At 36.8% G+C, this 19739-nt stretch overlaps 1 protein-coding gene across 2 annotated transcripts in view; it reads right to left on the reverse strand.

The window, feature by feature from the left end:
* Positions 1–19739, reverse strand: part of ttll5 (tubulin tyrosine ligase-like family, member 5) — a 145827-nt gene that overhangs the window by 73820 nt on the left and 52268 nt on the right. For both annotated transcript variants that reach the window (XM_084097321.1, XM_084097320.1), the window contains exons 18-23: positions 15919–15981; positions 10022–10042; positions 9791–9918; positions 7648–7810; positions 2396–2513; positions 595–741 (exon numbers count right to left, since the gene is read on the reverse strand). In XM_084097321.1, the coding sequence (XP_083953447.1) occupies positions 595–741; positions 2396–2513; positions 7648–7810; positions 9791–9918; positions 10022–10042; positions 15919–15981 (640 nt within the window). The remainder of the gene's footprint in view (positions 1–594; positions 742–2395; positions 2514–7647; positions 7811–9790; positions 9919–10021; positions 10043–15918; positions 15982–19739) is intronic.

The raw sequence follows: 19739 nt of genomic DNA on the forward strand, positions 1-19739 counted from the left end.
GCGCTCGTGATCGTCAGGCAGATGGCTCATGCGCCCACAACCAGAAACACACGGGCGAGACATCTTGAAGAAGATTGACAGCTCTTGCAGCTCTTTTAGAAAAAGAAAAGCTCTCTCAGCGAAGCACCCAGGGGAGAACACGAGTAGTGTGCAAAGTCAATGCACAGTCGAGCAGCAGGACCGTGAACCCGCTGAAACGCGCCGTCACACCAACATCGACTGAAGAGAGACGCTCGTTTCTCTTGATGAAGGCGAAGAGAAGCACATAAACACTTTGGCTCCAAGCAGAAACATAATGCGAGATTGGCAGATTGGTCGCTTTTATACCCACGCGGTGGGGCGGAGTTCGCGATGCAAATTCCGCAGACCCATGCTATTTTCATACTATTGGCTCGTTTTCTAATAATTCAAAGGTGATAGGGCTCTCTAGCGAAACCCCCATTTTGTCAGTCACTGACGAAACTCGTAGAACTCCATTTATCTGCACTTTCATCTTTCAAAGTTTGTGATTCTACACTGCTGTTTTCTAATTTTTAAGTTTAACTTTATTTTATTAATTTCTCCTCTGTATAATGGGCCGGCTGATGCACACACCTCATTATAGAGATGAATGAAGTTGGCCAGCTGATGTGAGAGGATGCGCTGACGGTCCTGTAGGTCGAGCTGACGGCTCGGCACGTTCACACACATGTCCTGATGAAGATTACTACTGGCTCTCTGGAGGAAGCGAACAACCAGCTCCTGCACAAGCACACAGTCAACAGCACAAACGCTTTAGGCTCTCACATTAATACATGAACTAATACACTAATAAACATATGATATTATACTCATTATATGTATATTATACTGATAAACATGTCAGTGAGCAGGACCAGATATCTCATGAAGTGTGAGGTGACACTGACCTCTTTGTTCGAGATGAACCTCGCACTTACTCTCATTTTGATATCAAATTAATTATGTTTTATGCAGACGAAAAAGTTAAAATTTAGGTATTTGTCAGATTGCTTTGATATACAATTTTGTACTGCTATTATTGCAAATAAATATATATATATATATATATATATATATATATATATATATATATAAAAATATATACAGTCATGCTCAGAATTAATCATACCCCTGGTAAATATGATAAAAAATGGCTGTAAAAAATAAATCTGCATCGTTTATCCTTTTGATCTTTCATTCAAAAAATTGGTAAAAATGTAACCGAGTAAAAGAATTGAAAGTAAAAGAATTGAAAGTGGGGGAAACTCACATTATGAAACAAATGATTTTCTCCAAAACACATTGGCCACAATTATTCATACCCCTAGAATTTTTTATTAATAAAATATCTCTGAAGTATATTCCCATATTTACCTTTTTTAGCACACCAGGGTATATATATATATATATATATATATATATATATATATATATATATATATATATATATATATATATATATATATGCACATTTTTTAAGGTGTGGCAATAATCAACTTAGAAGCTGCAGTGAAGGGGAAGAATATCAGGGAATAACGGCTTACATTTTGTGTCCCCAACACAAAACTATAATATGACTCGTATACATTACAGATCAAATGTTTGGGATAATTAGGATTGTTTAATGTTTAATCTCTAAAAGATCATGTGACACTGAAGACTGGAGTAATGGCTGCTGAAAAATCAGCTTCAATCACAGGAATACATTACATTTTTAAATAGATTAAAGTAGCAAACAGTTAATATAAATTAATATTTCAAAATGTTACTGTTTTTACTGCATTTTGATGAAATAAAAGCAGTGATCAAAAGAGACTTATTTCAGAATCATTAAAAACAATAATTTTGAATAATTTTGTGTTGACAATATCATCATAAGTGATCTTTTCATATATCTTTTGTAGTGATTTTTTTCTGCAATCTTTTGGGGACTGATGGTATAATTTAACTGTATGGAAAAGGGCAACTTAAATCTTATTTCATTTTTCACAGAATAAAGTCATTTTTATGGTGTGGGTCAAATTGACCCTAATTGGATTCAATACAATTCTCCAAAAATCACTCCATGAGGTAAAAGCTGTCAACCTTTAACATTAATACTACTAAAACATTACAATAAACTATAAATAAATGAATGCACATTCCAAGACCAATCAGAGTGTTGAAAATGTGCATGCATGTTCGTCACTCTAAATGAGGAAAAGTCACTAAATATTAAGGAAAACATCATAGGTTAACCAGCATTTCTGACAACTCAAAAATCATGCGGGTCAAATTGACCCACAACATTAAATGATGACAGAATGCTCATTTTGGGAGGGAGCTAATACTATAATTGTGCAAGACTTACATGTGTCAGTTTCTGTATGTGAAACAGATATTTGAGTAAATGTACCATCTGATCGTGCTCCTTCTGCGTCCAGGCCGGGCTTCTGTGGGCTCTGCTCTCGGACAGCAAGCGCAGGTGCACACGCTGCAGGTACGAGGAGAACGCCATGCGGGCTTGCACTTTACTGCACAGAACACCACAGCGTAAAAGAGCAGAACAAACGAAGGATGCAAAAAACATTCATGTTTAGAATTTGATGGTAGCCATTGACTTCCATAGTATTTTTTTTTCATACTATGGAAGTCAATCAATGGCTACAATCAACTGATTGATTACCAACGTTCTTTAAAATATCTTCTTTTATGTTCAACAGAAGTTTGGTTTGGTCAAAGAGGTTTGGAACAACCTGAGGGTGAGTAAATGATGACAGAGTTTTCATTTTTGGGTGAACAATTCTTTTAAAGCCTCTCTTTGTATTTACAGCACCCACTCGAGACAGTGTGTTTGAAATATTACACTGATCAACAATATCACATGCTGAATCTTCTATGCAGGGGTCAATATAATTAACCATGTAAAGCCTGCAGGACATATACATAAAAGTTTATGTGTTTTTGCTGAGTATCATATTTAAAGCATCAGGCTTTTATGGCTCATATAATCGGATATAGTGAGAATATGGAGGAAAAAAAATCTCAGTTTTATTCACAGGCCCAAAGTGAACAAAAATATGCAAGATGCTGATATTAATATGCGTAAAAAGTAAGAAATTCTAATGCTTGTGATCAATGAGATCTTTATAAAAGTATAGCAGATACTTGCAGAAAATGCATATAAATATCAATTCTGCCAATAATGTCTTAGTAAGCTGATATTTAAATGCTTAGTTTATGATCAAATCTCTGTAGTTTTAAATCATATAATGCAATGCAATATAATGATGATTGAGAGATGAACAAATAAACCTTCCTCAAAAGCCTGATGATCATATTTGATACTCATGATTATGATAATAAATGATGTATGATAATCAAGTAAAGCGAAGCTGCTTCAGTCCAGCTGAAATATTACTAACAATATCAAAGTTATTCTTGCGTTTCCTTGATAAATCAGGGCAGATTTGACACAGAAAGACTCGTGAAGCTCGAGCTGAAGGAGGACGCTTGTACAATTATACTGAAAGACTTTTACTTGATAAAACAGTCTAAACTATCAGTCAGACTTAGGGTTAAACAACAATTTAAAAGAAAAATATTGTATGTAAGTTGTATTTTGTATATTGTATGTAAGTTGGGGTACTCCAAAATATTTAGGTTAATTTAAAAGCAACATTTTCGACTTTCAGTCCATAATTTGAGGCAATAGTTTAGTTGTGGCGAACGGATGGCTGTGCTGTACATGTTCCTGCACACACAACAACAAGAAACGCTGCTCCAACAACCATGAACTATTTACATGCTCTGAGTGACGAGGAGATAAGAAAGGAAAGTGCGACGAAAGGGAAAAGAAATGTTTCGGAAAAATCCGTCGCACGTAAACAATGATATACTGTACTGTAGCGGCCCCGGTCCCTTCTCGGCCCTGGCAGGCGCAGAGGAATTTCTACAAACTCAGACATGTCATTATAATTCCTTGCTCAAATTACAATTCAGGCTCTTGGACTGCGAGTCGAGAGGAAACTGGAATCTTTATTGCACTTTGGACAGGAGTATGTAATACTCATTAATGTCAGCGTATGAAAAGAGCAGGTCTAAATATTTTTGTAGGGCTATTGCATAACGTGAAGGGGGAGGGAATATGTTTCAACTGCTTCCAGGACTCCTGCAAAATGTTAAACAAAGGAAAGACAGTCTGACTCCAGCAATTAGGCGGCCAATAAGAGCGAGGTCAGGGTTGCAGGAATCCAGTTCCTGTGTGAATTACACTGTGAGGAGTCAGTGAAAGTAGCGCTGGATGAAAAGGACACCACGGCGAGCAGATGCAAATGAGTGTGTGTGTGTGTGTGTGATGCAAACCAGAGTGTGATTTAAAATGACTCTCGAGAGTCAGTTCTCTTCATTGAGATCGAAACACATGACTAACTCCTGAATTGTGTAATTGAAATGAATCGGAGACCATAACAGCGTATCCCAACCAGACGCAATAAAAGGAAAGGTTTTTTTTTAAAGGAATAGTTCACCCACAAATGAAAATTTGTCACCTTCATGTTTTTCTTCTCTGGAAAATAAAAGATATTTTGAGAATATTTGGTCTTGTTTTTCTCCATGCAGTGGAAACCAAACACATTTGAAAACATTCTTCAAAATATCTTATTATGTTCCACAGAAGAAAGAAAGTCAGGTTTGGAATGACATGAGGGAGAGAAAATGATGACAGAATGATAATTTCTGAGTCAACTGTCCCTTTAATCAGAGTTTTACATGATGAGAAACAAGTGCTTGTGTTTTTGGACGGGTTTCTACGTCACAGCTGACAGCTCAGGTACTGATTGTGTTTTGTATTAAACTTTATCGACTAAAATAACTAGCTTCCGACAGACGGCCATACGCATCGATTTACGGTAGAAGAGTGACCTCTGACCCAATGCATGATGTAATGATGAACGCAGAAGCACAGAGGATAGAGCAAAACACCAGTCATGAATTAGACGTCTAAAACCAGAATTTTTACAGAGAAATGACGCATGGACAGATGCACTTTTATGATGGATAGATGCACTTTTATGATGGACAGATGCACTTTTATGATGGACAGATGCACTTTTATGATGGACAGATGCACTTTTATGATGGATAGATGCACTTTTATGATGGATAGATGCACTTTTATGATGGACAGATGCACTTTTATGATGGATAGATGCACTTTTATGATGGATAGATGCACTTTTATGATGGACAGATGCACTTTTATGATGGATAGATGCACTTTTATGATGGATAGATGCACTTTTATGATGGATAGATGCACTTTTATGATGGATAGATGCACTTTTATGATGGATAGATGCACTTTTATGATGGACAGATGCACTTTTATGATGGATAGATGCACTTTTATGATGGACAGATGCACTTTTATGATGGACAGATGCACTTTTATGATGGATAGATGTACTTTTATGATGGACAGATGCACTTTTATGATGGACAGATGCACTTTTATGATGGACAGATGCACTTTTATGATGGATAGATGCACTTTTATCATGGATAGATGCACTTTTATCATGGATAGATGCAATTTATCATGGATAGATGCACATAGATGCACTTTTATCATGGATAGATGTAGTGTTGTCAAAAGACCCGGTACTTCGGTACCAAGTCGGTACTAAAAAAATGTAAACGTCACGGTACCAAGTTTTCTTAAGTACCGGTGGTACCGAGGACCCGTTCAAACCCGGTTCCTTGATGCGCATGCATGCACTGAGCGCGTGCAGTTGCGGGTCCTCTTTATTAAAGCGCTGAGACATGGCGACCGGCGGTGCTGCTGATGTGGTGGCTGTAAATCCACTTGTTGATAAGAAAGGAGGAAAGAGACACTTATGGAAATATTTTGGATTAGGCTAATGTCACGCTGCCATAAGTGGCCGTTCACATAGCGCGGTTTTTGCAGATTCGTTATTCCAAATCTCTCATATTAGGAGCGACGCGGCGCGCTCGTTTTTCCCGTTTATATACTGTCTATGGTTTTTCCAGGAGCGCCTATGTTCATGTTTGCATAGCAACGACAGACGCCACGGGAGAGAAAGCGCTTGTGGAAAGGAGAAACTTGTCGATCTCCGAATGCAACGTTACGTTACTGTACATGAGGAGAGTAAGATGGAAAGCTTGTAAAGATTAGTTCCATATAAATTCACGGATAATTTGTTGTTTTGTCGTTAGTGAAAATCAATATTGACCTTGTATTTGAAAAAGGATCCTCATATAAAAACAATAGGCCTACTAAAATTCAGAGTAAGTTCGTTCGCATTCGGAGATCGACTATTTTTGAAACGGTGCGAACTGCGCTCTCCATGATGACGAGGAAGTATCAGCAAAGAATTTATCGATTTCTAGCACTATGGTACCGAAATTGGTACCGAGAACCGTGGATTTTCACTGGTATCGGTACCGAATACTGAAATTTTGGTACCGTGACAACACTAGATAGATGCACTTTTATGATGGATAGATGCACTTTTATGATGGATAGATGCACTTTTATGATGGGTAGATGCACTTTTATCATGGATAGATGCACTTTTATGATGGATAGATGCACTTTTATGATGGATAGATGCACTTTTATGATGGGTAGATGCACTTTTATCATGGATAGATGCACTTTTATCATGGATAAATGCACTTTTATCATGGATAAATGCACTTTTATGATGGATAGATGCACTTTTATCACGGATAGATGCACTTTTATGGGGTTCAAAATCTCACCCTCCATTCACAGCTATTATAAAGCTTGGAAGAGCCAGGACATGTTTTAATGTAACTCTGATTGTATTCGTCTGAAGGAAGAATGTCATATACATCTAGGATGACTTGAGGATGAGTAAATCATGGGCTCATTTTTGGGTGAAGTATCCCTTTAAGCAAAAACTTAGAAAACTTCATTTCTAGTCATTTCTTGTCACTTTGGTTCTTAAATAAATGTATCTTGCTTTAAAAAAATTGTATATGTTTAGACAAAATTAACCTTTTGGCAAACTTGGGTACATTTAGATTTATTTAGATGTTTATTGATGTACATTGTCTCTTTTTCATTTAATTAATAAATAAATGTATTTTAAATAATGGTTTCAATTGTATTAATTTCATTGCAGTGTGAGACAGCCATGTGCTTACATAGAGTCTGCACAGATACTCTTCTGAAATGTCTGATATTTGAATGATTGTCATTTTTCTATTTACTTTTTTACACAAATATGGTTACCTACAAGACAACTATTCCAGCAGATGAACAGAGTTTAAAGTACTTAAGAAAAGCACTGCTAAATGTAGATATATGCAGTCAAGAGGGCAAGATGGTACATTACAGCTGCTGATTTTATCAAACTCAAAAGCTTTCTACAGAAATACATACCATATCTCTCCGTACACTGGAAAAAAGTGCTAGGATTTACTTTGAAACCATTTTTCTGTTGGAACATTTTGAAGTAGAAAGACTAAAAGAGTATTATCTCCTATAGTCTTTGCTTTTTACAACTTCAATTTTGTTTTGTTTTTTTTGTTTTTTTACAGTGCACAGAAAATTAGCAAAAAGTTTAGATTCTGTAAGGGGCCGACTGATTACCCATAATTCTGTGTGTCCACACTGACCTGAGGTCCCATCCCTGCTGGAGAATGTGGAGCAGATTGACTCTGGGTTGTGAGCGTTGTTCCAGCGCAGGGTTTGACTGTGTGTGAGATGATTTCAGCTCGGTCTCTTCCTCCAGCCCGTCCTCATCCTCACTGATGTGAGGGGATTGAGAGGGTTTGAGGCCTGAAAACACACATCAGATATTTAAAATGAGCTATCATCAGTATCAGGACTAGTTTTCACTGAGGTGGTGAGCTAACATTTGCTCAGAAGCTTAAAGCTTAAAGAAATGCTGGTTAACCTTTGATGTTTTCCTTAATATTGACTTTTTCTCATTTAGAGTGATGAACATGCATGCAAATTTTCAACAATCTGATTGGTTTTGGAATGTGCATTAATTTATTTATAGTTTATTCTAATGTTTTAGTAGTATTAATGTTAAAGGTTGACTAAAGCTTATCCTGTTATGGTGTCTGGTGCACTTTCATTATGGATTTTAAGATTTAAGGCCTGGTCACGTTAAGGACACGATTATTCCTCCTTAATGGGAATCAATGGCAACAGTACATTCGGAAAATGATGAAATTTGGCACACTTGTAGTGAAGGTAATGAATAGCAATCTGACCAATTTTGGGGTCTCTACGACCAAATCTATAGCGCCAAATCAAAATTTCAAATGGGTGTAACTTTTGAACCCTCAGTTCTAGATTTAGTTCAGCAGATTACTCTCTTCATGTTGATCACATTCAATATCTTACATTAAGACTTCGCCCATTACAATAGTTGTCATTTTGAAAAGAACAATATTCAGTTTTCACTACTCCTCCTGGAGAAATTTTGTCCAATTCTTAGGAAAATCGTCTCAGATGATCTTTGGACCGAGCCGTACAGAAATGACTGAAGCAAATTATTATATTCATCTTTGTTCAAAAGTTATGATGTCACAAACTTAATAATGTCAACCCCAAATTGGTCCAGAGGCTGTATCTCGACCAAACTTTGATCAGTCAGATCACAGACAGACAGACTTGCTTGATATGCTTGTTGCGGTTAACTTAAACTAAAAGATCTTATTTTTTCAAGGTCACTATAATTTTTTTTTTTTTTATCATGCTTTCATCACTTTCATTTACTGGTTTTTAAATGTCTTAATGTAGATTTTACAATTTAAACAAAGTATTAGATTACAAAATTTTAACTATCCACCCCAAAAAATCAACATTTTAACTATTTAAACTAAATGTTTCATTATTATAATTAAAATTGTTATCAAAAGGTAATGTACATACCAAGCAGACATTAGTGTCAGAGTTTGGGATGAAATATGAGACGTGAAGAAAATAAAGTTAAATAAAGTTAAATATCACCTATGTGAACAGTTGATTTGATTTTTTTTTTTTTTTATATTTTTTTTTTTTATCTAGCTGTACTTGCAAAAAGTGAGAAAATATAATTTAATTGTATTTATTTAGAAAATGCTAGCTATATAATTGTAAAAAAATATTTTAAAAATTGTAATTTCCACTATAAAATGAATGGTGATTTGAGATGTGAGATAAGTCAGAGAAAACAAAACAAAACAAAAATGAATGAATTCTGGTGTGATCTATGTATATCAAATGCTGGACATTTTTAGTAAACAAATTAAACAAAATGTTGAGTCTGGATCTCAGCTTCTCAAACTGGACATAGTAAAACGTGTCAGTCCCACTTTATCTTAAGTGTCTTTAACTACAGTACTACTGTATGTACTAACATTTAATTTAATCATTTTGTGTAAATGTTTTTAAACTGTACTTATATTTAAAAAATGCCTGCATGTAATCACAGCTGTAACTAATTTCTGTAATTACATCTATAATTACACTGTTGACCTACTCATGCCATTAAACCTGTCCAAATCTGACCTGTATCCACATCAGTAGAAGCACAAGTGTTTCGCAATACAACATCAACACATTAAGTACATTGTACAATTTTTTTTATTATTCTAGTAGTTAAGGACACCTAATATAAAGTGTGAGCATTGCATGCACATGGTCTTTTGTTAATGCTCATAACCAGCTCAGGTGGGAGATCTCAATCAGTACATGAACAGTCCTGCGACTCAAACGCCATTCAGAGAACGAATCCCATCGAATGCTTTTATCATGCACACGCACCTGCTCGTCTTCTTCCTCGTCGCCTCCGCTTCCGCGCCTCCAGAGTCAGAAGCTTCCTTTCGTATTGAACTACATGAAGTGTGTAAAAGGCCCCCACCACCAGATGGACATTATCATTCGCCCTGTTCCTGTGCAATGAAACACGGCAAACCTGGTTTTTCCTGTAGTTTGTGTGTGTGTGTGTGTGTGTGTGTGTGTTTGCATTCAGAGGTTGAAACTGCAGATACTAACCTTGAGCGGGAGGTCACAGATCTGAGAAACAAAGAGCAACAGAAACAAATCATTTTAAACCCTCTGGTACTGTGTGCTGTTGGTCAATCAAATGATTATATTTTAGTTTGATTATATTCTTTATTTAATATTTTTAGAGGATTTTATGTTACTAAATTATGTTTATGCAGTAGTTATAATCTATTTATTCACTTTTTCAGCCTTAAAATAAAATTTCCAACTTAAACGGTCATCAATCTTTTAATGGAGCTTGAGCTTGGAGCTTAATAAAAGTCTGTCTTTGGAGCGCAGACTTTTTTTCATATGAAATATATATTTTCCAAAACGCATTTTACTCTAAAACTGAAAGAAAATCAAAGCCATAAATCTAAACAAGTTTTGTTCCTAATTTGAGGTTGATATCTCAAAAAATGAGCTTTCAGTGAGATGTTGCTTGGTCGCAGTACCAAACGCTTCCACTAGATGAAATGCAAATTTGTGTCCGATAACAATACAAGTGTGAGTTTTTTCAGGACTATTTAACCTTTTTGAATATTTTTGCAAGTGCCAAAACCTTTACTAAGTTACGTACCATTCCAATGAAGTAAAATTTCTATTAAAAAAAACGTAAACATAAAATGTTTTGGTCAAACAAGACTGAACAGCACCAGAGGGTTAAAGAGACTAATGTTCTGAAAAATTCTAGAGAAAAGCACACATAAATATGGCCATAGTGGAGTCTTATTTAAGGGCTCCTCTAAGAAATATAGACATTTTATCAGGGCATATAAGCCTTTGTATGACATACTCGCATTAAATATCAACAAAAAAAACATCAGGATGAAATTTCCTTAAATAGATGATGATCTTTCCAACCATGGCAGAAAGGCTTACCTTCCATGGAAAAGTTTATTAGCCAATAAATGGCGTTCATAGATGTCATTGTCTCTTTTTCATTGAATTAATAAATAAATGTATTTTAAATAATGGTTTTAATTTCATTGCAGTGTGAGACAGCCATGTGCTTACATAGAGTCTGCATAGATACTCTTCTGAAATGTCTGATATTTGAATGATTATCATTTTTCTTTTTAATTTAATTAATTTACCTACAAGACAACTATTCCAGCAGATGAACAGAGTTTAAAGTACTTAAGAAAAGCACTGCTAAATGTATATGGAGCTAGAATTGTGTCTTTATTACATGCGAGAAAATAAATGATCTGAGAGAAAAAAAAAAGTTTGAGAGAAAAAGTTTTCATACCAATAGCAAAAAATAATAATATTTGGGACTAAAAAAAGTTTTGAAAGTATTTTCTCATAGAACATAAACAAATATAAATTTGACATTTTTAAAATTATTTCTGAGAAAAAAAATTTCTCTCAAAATACTTTGAAAAAACTCTCAAATATATATATTTTTGCTATCAGTGTGAAAACATTTTCTCTAAAAAAAAAAGGGTTTCTCTCAAAACGCTTTTCTTTGCTCTCGATGCAATTTCTTGCTCTCGTGTCAGGATTTTGCTTTTGCTGTGAAAACTGTGTCACGTTCCTATTGGCCAGTCGGGTGAGCATCGTCTTGTCTTGGGAGTCGAACTGAATCATTACACCATTGTTCGGTTCACCGGCATAGATGCCGCCTCTGAGTTGAGCACGGACACTCCAATGTTTGGGTAAGATGATGACACACACAGCTCGATGGGTAGCTGGCTGAGCAAGTTCAGCATCACTGAAGATTAAACATTAAAAAATAGCACTCATATTCATGAATGAATGTGTATTATATCATTAGCTTGCTAATCGCTAGAAAAGCTAATCGCTAATTAGCCATCATGCTAGGTAAACTTGCAAACTCACCTGGTTTATACTATTTTTAAATCAAATGCCAAATGAATGTTTTGATTTAGATAGTTTCACTACTTATTTAGTGAGTAGTGAGCTAGTTTCTGCCTTTGCACTTGCTAGCCTCAAAGCACCTGAAGAGTAACTGCTTGTTCATCATATACAACCTCCTGTACAACTATACCGCTTGAAAGTGTCCCACCTAGTTTTGTTTAAAATAGTCTTTGTATGGTTGTTGCACTACACGTTTAGCTACACTGCATGTGTAGCTTGCAAACTCAGCTACACAGGGCTTATTCTAAATATTTTTTACCATCTAGGTTGTATATGATGAATTAGGGCTGGGCGATATATCGGATGACATTGTTATGTGCATCTTGTCAGTAAAGCCGGTTCCTTGATTAGTAGTAAATCGCCATCACCTGCTTTCAGATGGAGCGGCATTTACAACACAGTGCCGTAGTTCACTGACAAGCTGAGCAATATCACATTAATTATCGCAGGCGATACGTCCGTGATAATGAAGGGAAATTGCCCCGGTTGTCAGTGAACTACGAAACTAGTGAAAACTTCACTTACAGTGAAACTATCTAAATCAAAACATTCATTTGGCATTTGATTTAAAAATAGTATAAACCAGGTGAGTTTGCAAGTTTACCTAGCATGATGGCTAATTAGCGATTAGCTTTACTAACGATTAGCAAGCTAATAATATAATACACATTCATTCATGAATATGAGTGCTATTTTTTAATGTTTAATCTTCAGTGATGCTGAACTTGCTCAGCCAGCCACCCATCGAGCTGTGTGTCATCATCTTACCCAAACATTGGAGTGTCCGTGCTCAACTAAGGCCATGTCCACACTAATACGTTTTCGTTTGAAAACGTATATTTTTCTCTACATTCTGGCCTTCCGTCCACACTGAGACGGCATTTTTATTAATGAAAACAAAGCTTTTTTGAAAACGCACTCCAAAGTGGATGCATTTGAAAAGGCCGTTTTCACGTTATAGTGTGGACTGTGAAACCGCGGTGGTATTTAAAAACGATGACGTAAATTTAGTCATGTGACGCATATTGTACCAATAGATGCGGTCCGTTTATCCGTTCCAGGAGCGGTGCGTATAAGTGCAGAGATCGTTTCCGCACCGAGTCTATTCCTGCTGTGCTGCAAACGCTGAATTAAAGAGATAGCGCATGTTTCGTGGTCAAAATGAACACAGATTGAGCTGAAAATATAATAATCTCACCATAAATGCATTTAATGAAATAAAATGTAGTAATCTCACCATAAATGTATTTAATTTAATACTACTATTTTTCACAGTCATCTTTTTACTTTAAGACCAGGGTAAAGCAAGGAAAACTACAATTTACCTCAACAAGGCGACATAATGAACAGCACTCGTCTCATTCGTGGAGGTGGAAAAACAAGTTCTTTGTGACATGCAAGATTTATTGTATTAAAATTTAAATGCAAAAGAAAAGGCACGAGAGTCGGCTGTTTTTGTCAATTTTAAGTTTTAATTTAAAATGTTTGCGATTTTAATATAAGTAGGCCACATGGTTAAATATTTTACCACTTGCTTGAGCAACTTAATATCCTATATAAATCTATAGAAGTAGCACTGAATAATGCGTTGTTTAAGTTGTGTTTAAACGTCTATTAAAGAGTATGTGTACAAAGAGAATTGCAATGCTTGCAAAACTTTTTTTAAAATAAAAGTTGCTGATAACTTCTGGATTTGAAATACAAATAGTGAGTATGTTTTTGTGGTACAGCCGTGGATCAGTTACGCACAAGCGGCAACCTCCCCGTCTCTCTCTTGAAACCAACACGGAAGTGAGTTAAACTGCAATTCATTGACTGGCCACTTGGACTGGCTGCAGAAGTGAGTCAAATCTGTATCTCCCCCATGTTAAAATTACCAACTTTACAGCAGAAAAAAACATGTTTACAGCCTGGATCTCTATGTGGCTTTGGTCTATACAGCTAATTTTGCCCTTCATAACAACTGTGAGGGGGGTGCATTTTTTTATAACTCATCCGTTTAGTTGATTAATATTTAAATTTAAGGGTGTGGCCACTTGAGTGACAGGTGGGTTGTCGCTGATGTCAATGCTAGCCGTTTGTCTGCTGTTACTAGCCGTCACTTCAACTCAGTAAATGTTGCTGCTGAACTTGCCTTCTCTGCAGTGTTTGTGCTTTTTTTTTCGGGATTATTTCATACAATTTAATACACCCATTACTTCGCCCACGGCTTTGGATTCCATCGCTGTCGTCGAGTATCGTTCGAGAGAACAACCAGAGCTGTATTTCAGTTGTTTTCCTCTGTGAACAGGCACTAATGGATGTCTGACAATTTCGTTGCTTTTTGGAGTTTTCAAATTTAAAAACGTCAATAAAGGCTTGTTCGTTCTGCTCTCACGGAACAGGATTATAATATGTTTATGCCGTCAGATGAAATCCTGCAGGCGTCGGCGCTTTCTCCGTCCATGCTATAAATGCACATGAATGAGCGCGGATTTTCTAGCGCATTTACTTGCACTTCAAAGGCAATATATCTATGGTTTAACCCATTTGAGAGGTGGCCAAAATCAGAATTTAAAATGGACTGAATAAGCTCTCTACGAACTTGAGCGATGCCGCGCTGACGGACCATAAGAAAGAGTGACTGACATGTATGCACATAAATCACTGTCACACACACACTCTCGAAGTAATATTAGTGCATAATACATTTTCAACTAGCAGAATAGTACAGAATCACAATACAGTCTCACTTGTAGCCATGTCTTTTAACTATTATAATATTTCGAAGGGCAAAAATAGGAACTTTTAATTGGCTTTACATAATCAGCTAACTCGATCACGTCGAGGCTCGAGCTAGTGATTTCAGATAGCCAGGCTCATATCTATGGCCAGGTTCCTCAGCTCCACCAAAGCCCGTCACGCCCCGCCTCTTTGCCCATTTTCTGTTATCCGGGAGTGACGCAAGGCCAAGATGGCGACGGCCGGCTCCGCCTACTTTAGGCTTCAAAAATGCTCTTCAGAAACCTACGGGTGACGTCACGGACACTACGTCCATATTTTTTATAGACCTCCATTCATTCTGCACTCGCCTGCGAGCGCCCCCGCATGGACAGAGACGTGTTACTGCAGCCAGTCCAGAAACCGGAAGTAACCAGAGAGTGCCAGTTCTCTTCCTATTAGACATTCTCTGGTTTGACTCCCAAGACAAGACGATGCTCACCCGACTGGCCAATAGGAACGTGGCCCCGCCCATGACACAATTTTCACAGTGAAAGCAGAATCCTGACACGAGAGCAAAAAATTGCATTGAGAGCAAAGAAAAGCGTTTTGAGAGAAACACTTTTTTTTTTTTTTGAGAAAATGTTTTCACACTGATAGCAAAAAATATATATTTGAGAGTTTTTTCAAAGTATTTTGAGAGATTTTTTTTCTCAGAAATAATTTAAAAAAATGTCAAATTTATATTTGTTTATGTTCTATGAGAAAATACTTTCTCTCAAAACTTTTTTTAGTCTCAAATATTATTATTTTTTGCTATCAGTGTGATCACTTTTTCTCTCAAACTTTTTTTTTCTCTCAGACCATTTAAATGTTCCATAATGTAGATATATGCAGTCAAGAGGGCAAGATGGTACATTACAGCTGCTGATTTTATCAAACTCAAAAGCTTTCTACAGAAATACATACCATATCTCTCCATACACTGGAAAAAAGTGCTAGGATTTACTTTGAAACCATTTTTACTCAGAAATTGCTAGTCAATGTTGAAGTAGAAAGACTAAAAGAGTATTATCTCCTATAAAAGTTCGAAAAACATTTTTTTTTTACAGTGCACAGAAAATGAGCAAAAAGTTTAGATTCTGTAAGGGATTGTTCATAGTGGAGTCTTATTTAAGGGCTCCTCTAAGAAATATAGACATTTTATCAGGGCATATAAGCCTTTGTATGACATACTCGCATTAAATATCAACAAAAAAAACCTCAGGCTGAAAATTCCTTAAATAGATGATGATCTTTCCAACCACGGCAGAAAGGCTTACCTTCCATGGAAAAGTTTATTAGCCAACATGGCGTTCATAGATGTCTTGTATTCCAGATAAACACTGAAAGAGAGATACAGAGAGAGAGAGAAAGAAACTAATTACACAAGTCCTGACCGATTCTGCGGTAAACAATCAGTCCTGACGTTCAGTCTTATGCAAACAAGATGTTTCTTGCACTTTTCAATTGTGTAAAAACAGAAATGAGTCTGTTAGCTCTGGATGTTTATGACCTGACACACGTAATGATTGGTCAGATGCTTTATGGTGTTCGCTCCACTGTTTGGCCAACTGGCTCTCCACAAGAGCGCATCGGTCATGCTTTAGGAACAATACTATGCTTTGCCTTCACGCAGCCAGAATTAGTTGCTTCATCACTAACTGGCTAATGGTGTGAATTACAAAATTATGAGGTGCTGAACATTAAATGACTACAACATTTTTCCAGACCTAGCTCAAACAAGCATTTAAAAAGCCTTAGCTATTTTCCTATGTCACTTAACAATATATTTCGGGTGAAGTAAATGTTTATTCAAGAGATAAATGTGTCTTTCAGTCACGCCGTTTCAACACTATCCCGTTATGGTTCACGAGCGCCGGTTCAAAGCGTCTTTAGGCAATGAGAAAGAAGTGTTCATGCGTAGAGATTTAGCATCATCATCTTGGGGTCAATGATGAATCAGGACGTCCAAGATGATGGAAAGAAATCTTTCAGAAAGCTGGTTTACAACACAAAAGAAACCTGCTCTTGTAATCTCTGCGTTCATGTTTGCTTCCATTTGCAACAACACTTTTGATTAACTTACTTCAGTTGTATGATAGTAAAATAGTAAAAATACTCAATATTTGTGAGTGTTCACATCTTAATTGTTATTCTGAATTGTAGTCATGCTTTTTTGAATTATTTATTACACTAATTAGTGGAGAAATGCTTCAAAAATGACTAAAATACAATTATTTCCTGTAACTTCTTAAAAGCACCAGTAATAGTCCAGCTCATTTCATGATTGAACTAGACAGGCAGATCCAATCAGGAGTGCAGAACACATGCATGAGTGATGGGACTGATATACGCATGACTTGGCATGGCTGAAATCTCATTTTCTTTGCCTATCTAACATATTCATGCATAACCTCCCAGCTCAGAGAAGAAAGACTAACGCTGGCACTGATTGGCCTGGTATAAGCACATCTGGATTGATCTAACATAAGGTAAACCCCTAATCTGCTCGCAGATGTTTCCTATCACAAGTAAGTGGTGTAATAGTGCACCTATATATCATTTCATTCTAGTGTTCAATGGCATTTATGCTAACATCCTTTCAACACTGAAAAAACAACTGGAGTAGTATTTACTTTGAAACCATTTTTACTCACAAATTGAGTAAATGTCACAAATAATTACAAAGAAAGACTGGAATAGTATTTTCAAGTAAAACGTACTCCAATAATCTTTATTCACAACTCATTAAAGTCTATTTCTTCAGTTTTTTTTCTCAAAAGAATTGAGTGAACGATGTTGGCACTGAAACACCAAACTCGAGTCTGTTACCTCAGATCAACCACTGGGTGTTTCTCCACTAAACGTGAGCATTGAGTGTGTCTTCCTGTAAGGCAGTGTCACAGAGGTCATGCCGTTACACGGACAACACAAAACACTTCAGATGAGGCCAGCGGCCCATTATTTGCTTTGCTGAACTAGTAAGGTGTGATCAGTCTTATTTTAGTATCATTGAGATACTATTATAGCTTTTATCCATATTTTTATTAAATTTAGTTTTTATTAATTTTTATTTCAATTTTTGTTATTTTATTGCATCAAGTTAAACTTAAGGAAAATGAGAAATTATATTTCAAGTAACAAAACTTTGTTAATGGTGTTTTAGTGAACTATAATAACCCTGAGTGTGATGGTTTATCATAGATCGCACGAGCAAAGAAACGCCTTCTCGTTTAATGAGCTGAGGATCTGTACAGACAGCACTGCTCATCTCACACACCGCTGTGTGCTTTCACTAGTTAGACACGATTGCAGCCTCTGATTTAGGGTCAGCCAGCTCAAGCTTGGCCACACTTTTGCAGCTCATGCTCAGGCTCATACAGGTGGTTTGGCAAAGTTGTTTTAGGCCATGTCCACACTAATACGTTTTCGTTTGAAAACGCATCTTTTTCTCTCCGTTTTGGCCTTCCGTCCACACTGAGAAAGCTTTTTGAAAACGCACTCCAAAGCGTATACATTTGAAAACGCCGTTTTCGCGTTGTAGTGTGGACTGTGAAACCGGAGGGATTTAAAAACGATGACGTAAATTTAGTCGTGACGCATATTGTACCAATAGATATTCATGTTTATACCAGTATTGTGCCTGTTATGTGCTATTCACTTTCACACTGTTGCTAAAAATATTCTACATTGCACACTCTTCATATCACAGTCCTGCAAAGATGACTCACATTTACTCACATTTGCTGTCCTGCGGTAATACATGAGAACAGTCGCGTTTTAGACCAAACATATGGTGTCTGCGTTCGACCTGGACGCATCAGTGAATGCGGAGATATTTTACTAAATAAAATTATCCTGTCAGAAGAATTGCGCGATAACTTCATTATTTATTTTTCCATCTGAATCATATCAGTGAGCTTTTGTGGGGTTTTACACATGCGCAGTAAAGGTGAATTTAGCGTTTTCAGGCGTTTTTCAAAAGTTTCTCATCCGCACTGAAACGTCCGAAAACGCTTGAAAACGCCAGTGTGGACGGAGAGCGTTTATAAACGAAAACGCCGTTTTCAAATGTATCCGGATTAATGTAGACGTAGTCTCGCGTAGCCAGACCTTCAGACTGACGGCTGAAGGTCTGGAATTCATAGCAGCTTTCTTTGGCCAAGGCCCGCCCATAAGGCCGTTTGACCGACATGTCAAACAACCAATTACAGTTCGTTTCGTTCAGTGTCACGTTTCGTTGCGTGGAAATGTCCCCACAACAACAGATCGGCGTGCAACCATAGACTGCAACAAGTCAGTCAGCATAGAAAATCAAAGAAGGAGAAGAAAACAAGCAGTAAGTCATTGATCTGTTTGTGCACGTATAACAACAATTGCGTCTGCATTACCACATCTGATCAAAACACCGAGTAAATCAGTAGGAAACGCAATTACACGTCTGCGCTTTGTTTCCAGGCGGACCGAAAATAAACGCGACACTCGCGCCCCCCGGAAATCCGATAAAATTCAACCAATCAGATGACGACTTCGACATTCCTGAAGTGTTTCCAGTTAAGTGTACCATATGCATCAGACGTTTAGCCAACGTTCCGTGGGCGTGACGTCTGAGGCTGAGACTAATGTAGACGTAGCCATAATCTCAGGTGATGACAACTGGTTTATTTGGTTAAAATCTGCTGTTTTAGAAAAAACAAAAGAGTTCAATCTCAAGCTCACTCTGTTTTGTGAATGACGACCTCAATTTAATGCAGAAATGCATGTGCTAAAATACAACTCAATGTGTATACAAAAGTCATGTGACCAATCAGAGACTTTATCATTCACAAATGTTTTCCAATCAGCATGTTGAATCGGCGTCGGGCCGTCGATGGGAGAGAGAACTCTGATTGGTTATTCAGCTTCGCAAAGAAGTCAAGATTTGACATCATCTTACCTGAGCTTTCGAAAGCACAAATATTTTCATAATAACATGAGCCGACTGGAATGAAGAAAGTGATCAGCGTGATTAATATTCAAAATGGTAAGCAAGCGCTGCTTTGTTTGCGGTTTGTATATCTGCAGTCCTAGTTTCGGATCCCTGCTGATATCGACCCTTAGT

This window comes from Abramis brama (assembly GCF_963993115.1).
Source record: "Abramis brama genome assembly, chromosome: 21".
In the NCBI taxonomy this organism is placed as follows: Eukaryota; Metazoa; Chordata; class Actinopteri; order Cypriniformes; family Leuciscidae; genus Abramis; species Abramis brama.